Source organism: Psammomys obesus, unplaced genomic scaffold (assembly GCF_907164565.1).
Source record: "Psammomys obesus unplaced genomic scaffold, mPsaObe1.curated_primary_1811, whole genome shotgun sequence".
In the NCBI taxonomy this organism is placed as follows: domain Eukaryota; kingdom Metazoa; phylum Chordata; class Mammalia; order Rodentia; family Muridae; genus Psammomys; species Psammomys obesus.
Genome location: NW_026595066.1, coordinates 1 through 4,763, shown reverse-complemented (window position 1 = coordinate 4,763; position 4,763 = coordinate 1). Strand labels below are relative to the sequence as shown.

Genomic DNA, 4,763 nt, shown 5'->3' with positions numbered 1-4,763 from the left:
CTTTCTGATCTTAGTCTATCAGTTCTCATCAGAGAAATACTCAGAATACCTGTGGCGTCTCTTCTACCAGAAATGAGGGTGCTTGTACTTTCCCCCATGCTATCACAGTATCTTGATGTCCTAAAAGTTGTTTCATGGGTTGATTCTGTGGCTGGTGTATAATCTTGAGTAAAACTGTACCCCAAAGAAGATAGTATAATGAGATAAATGGCCAACAATCAGGAAACATGAGTATAAAATGTTACTAAAGGAATAAATTCATGTTCTCACAAGCTGACTGGCCAGAAGTAGGTCATCATCACCTTTAATGATTAATAAACTTACAGTCTGCTTTTCCCAGGTTTAGATCTTTGCACACAGACCCAGAAAACAAAGAACAGCTTTTTACTTTGGGTTTGAAACACACAGATGTTTCTTCCTTGATTGGTTGCTCTTCTTTTGTGAACTAGATGAAGGCAATGAGTGATTGGCTCATTTCCCCTCAACACCTTCCCATGTAAATCTGTGTGACCTCCTATTTTTCCTTGAAGGGTAATTCGCCAGCCAGTAGGCAGGATTTACTTTGCAGGCACGGAGACAGCAACAGAGTGGAGTGGCTACATGGAAGGAGCAGTCCAAGCTGGAGAACGAGCAGCTCGAGAAGTAAGGAAAAATCTAAGGTGTACTCCTTTTTCAGTTGTAATTACATCTGGGAAGCAGTACTGAGAATTGAAATGGAAGTGTCATGTGTGAGGGACATGGGCTATATCAGTGACAATATTGCTGTCATCTGATCTTTCCAGTTCTTTGTTTTATCTTTATATGAATATACAGCAAGAAACTAGATTTTGGACTATTTTATTAAGACAACTAGACACACTTATGGAGTACACAGACATTTTGTTTCCTGTGTGTAATATACAATGATCAAATCAAGATAATTTGCATCTCCTTCACAGCAGACATGTACTTATTTTTTTTTTTTTTTGAAACATTCAGAATTCTTTCTTCCAGTTCTTTGGAAGTATATAGTAAATTGTGGTTTTAAATATGTATTTTTAAATATGTATATTGTTATGTAATGCTAGGATTTATACCTCTCATTGAATTATATTTTAGTACCTATTATCCAGTCTCAGTAGCCTTACTCTATGGTACCTTTCTTAGCTTCTGATAGCCTGTTATTTTCTGTAGTCTTACAACATTCACTTATTTGGCTTCTGCCTATAAAGGACAACATATGTTATTTTATGGCATATGTTATTTGTCTTTCTATGCATGGCAGATTTCATTTATGTCTGTATTGTCCTCTAAGCTTAGCCATGTTGTCATATTGACAGGATTTAATTCCTATTTAAAGCTGAATAGTGTTGTATTTTTGGGAATAATAAATTTTCTTTATCCATTCATCTATTTCTTGACACTGCTAGCCTATGTATTCATTTCTCTGTTACCCACCTATGGGTTCATCTGTCTTTAATAGGACTTTGAATCTATCAAAATTATTTAATATCACATTATAATACGACACTTTTCTTTCAGGTCTTGAATGCTCTAGGAAAAGTGGCCAAGAAAGACATATGGGTTCAAGAGCCTGTGTCCATGGTAAGTTTGGCTACTCCATTTTTATAAACCAACTACATAGCACATAAAAATTGCACTGTCCTTCATTCAGCCTCTGCTTTTACTGTAGATGGAAATGTCTTGGGAGATGAATGCACACTATTGCAGATAGGTTTTGTCTTTTCTAGCGACAACCAGAGTTTCTATTAATGATCTATGTTCATCTATCTAGGATGTTCCAGCATTTGAAATTACCCACACTTTTCTGGAGAGGAACCTGCCTTCTGTTCCTGGCCTGCTAAAGATCACTGGGTTTTCCACTTCTGTGGCTCTTCTCTACTTCATGTTGCACAAGTTTAAACTGCTTCCACGATTTTGAAGTTTTTCATCCTCAGGCTTCCTGCTTGATCATTTGTAGCACCATCACCATCAAAATGAAAATGTGGATGAATGATAGCCTGTGTCTTAGGCCATTTAAGTGCACTTGATTTAACCCTCCTCAGTTTAATATCAGTCTTTGTAAAGTGATAACAATCCAAAGAATCACCTAGTTAATTTCAATGAGATCAAGTTGCATCCTGTTTGTTAGACTAATTCATGTTAGTTGATAGAATAAACCTTGTGTGTGCCTATTTTAAAAAGGTGAAATGTTTATGAGGAATAATTTCTGGGTTCTGTTTTTCTTGCTTTTAATGCAAAATACTTAATCATTTAAGAAATAAACCACTTGATATCGTGTCTTTTTTTTGTCATTCCACAGACATGTAGAGTAAAATAGTGGCTAAAATATACCCTAGATATCCTCACTGACTAGTTCCATGTGAGACAAACTACAATAGACACTGTATTTTCTGGACTGTATCTAGACATGAACAGGTGTTTGTCAGTAACATTCTGTTCTGATTTGAGGAATGTACCCTTTTTTTTAAAATGTGGATTATGGCTGTCTGATCAATTACGTCTCCAAGCTTACCTGTGTCTTCAACATGGTTAAATATTAGCATGCCATTTTCTTCCAAGTACCAAAGGACACATTAAATTTTCTCTATTGTTATTTATGATACAGTCAAATACAGAAATGAAATTAGGGCTCTATGTGAAAACATCACTTGTTTTAATTATGAGGTTTTATAACAGATATCAAATTGAATGATTATATATATTCAGACTCAGTTTTCCATCTTAGGTGTTTTGTTGGTCCAGAAGGGTGCCTATCTCTTCTCTTTCCCATTTGAGAAACTGTCAATATTCAAAAGAAAAAAAATCCGAAGGTTTCAACCACAAAGCACTTTCTTTTTTAAAAAAATGTAAACCATTTTATTATTTAAGAAGAATTAAAAGATTGCCAGCACATGCCAGCCAACCCGAGTCTATTATACTGGCTGTATCCTAAATGCGGACCTCTGGGTGCTGCTGTGAAAGCTTGCGATCTAGATTTTCTGCCCTGCTTTATCTTGTAATTCAGAAGCATTTTTAACTTAAAAAGTTTCAGGGATATCTTGGATATTCTCCAGTACATAAGGAGTTGCCTTGATTCAAATAAAACTATAGTGAGGATTCTCAGCACTGATATGCTACACCTGTGTGTGTTAACTTACTAACTCAGTCCTGACATACCCTAAAATTATTTAAATAGCAGAATTGGCAAGAATTCTAACAATATTCAGATTGTTAACATTGAAATATTGAATGTTGAAAACCTCCTAAGCTGGCATTTTACCCCTTTCTACTTCTGAAAAAAAAAAAAAAAAACACAAAACTGTTAATCTATCCTGATGATATCAACCCTTTTAAGTTATAGTTTGTGTATTAAAATGATTTCCAGTACAGATGTGCTTAGACATGTAATGGGAGTTGAGAAACACCATATGTGAGATTGTGTACCACAAATACAACATAGGTCTCTTTTTTGAAACAGAGAAACGAAAGTCATTTTAAGAGGTTCATAATCCCCTTCCTAGTCCTGAAGGCGGCCTTCCTCCATAGTTAGGATGAGAATTAGATTTAAAAGTACACCTTTTTGTCACAGATGTTAAATATGATCTCGTATTACACTGAAAAAAAAATGTAAGCTTTATCAAAGGACTGTGAATTATGTTTTGTTTGATGGTTGTGAACATGATACCTAATGTTCCATGTTCAAAACTGGCCCCAGAGCTACATGTATCCATATGTACAAGATTTGCCACTGAATTAAGATTTTGTCTGTATGGTACTGGGTTTTGCTGTTGTTATTAATAAAATGTGATGCTAGTCTTCATTCAGATAGACTTCTCTGCTTGGCTAATAGTTTATCAGAAGGTCCAAATTGTTTCTTATAGCCAGAAGTCTAGAGGACAGACCTTTATTTTTTTTTAATTTTATTTTTCTTTTTAGTTACATTTTATTAACTCTGTGTCCCAGCTGTATCCCGCTCCCTCATTCCGTCCCCAACCCCACACTCCCTCCCTGGTCTCCTCCCTGCCCCTTTCCAAGTCCACTGATAGGGGAGGACCTCCTCCCCTTTCATCTGACCCTGTTTTATCAGGTATCTTCAGGGCTGGCTGCAAAGTCCTCCTCTGTGGCCTAACAGACTGCTCCTCCCCCGGGGGGGGGGGGTGTCAAACAGCCTGCCCTTGAGATCCTGTTAGAAATAGTCCGTGTTCCCCTTACTTTGGAAAACTACTTGGTTACTGAGCTACCACAGGCCACATCCGAGCAGAAGTTCTAGGTTATATCCATAGATGGTCCTTGGTTGAGTTTCAGTCTCAGAAAAGACCCTGTGCCCAGATATATTTGGTCCTTGTAGAGCTCCTATCCTTTCCATATCATACTAACTTCCCTTCTTTCATATGATTCCCTGCACTCTGCCGAGGGTTTGGTTATGAGTCTTAGTGTCTGCTTTGAAACACTGCTAGGTAGAGTCTTTCAGATGCCTTTTGTGGTAGACTCCTGTCATAAGTTCAATGCACATCCCATTTGTCTTTCTAAATGAGGATTAATCACCTTCGCCTGTGTCCACTTTCTTGATTATCTTCTTTAGGTGTGTAGATTTCATTATGTTTATCATGTCTTGTAGGTCTATATAAGCGAGTATATACCAAGTTTGTCTTTCTCCTTCTGGGATACTTCACTCAGAATGATCTTTTCTAGATCCCACCATTTGCCTGCAAATTTCATGATTTCCTCCTTTTTGATTGCTGAGTAGTATTCCATTGTGTAAAAATACCACAATTTCTGTA

At 36.8% G+C, this 4,763-nt stretch overlaps 1 protein-coding gene across 1 annotated transcript; it reads left to right on the top strand.

Moving 5' to 3' along the window:
- Positions 1–530: 530 nt before the first annotated feature.
- Positions 531–3,806, top strand: LOC129685665 (amine oxidase [flavin-containing] A; the record flags this gene model as incomplete). Its single annotated transcript, XM_055619170.1, is given in 3 exon segments — positions 531–642; positions 1,522–1,584; positions 1,775–3,806. Coding segments are annotated over 3 exon segments (322 nt in total), but the record flags the coding sequence as incomplete, so codon positions are not given.
- Between the last annotated feature and the right edge of the window lie 957 nt (positions 3,807–4,763).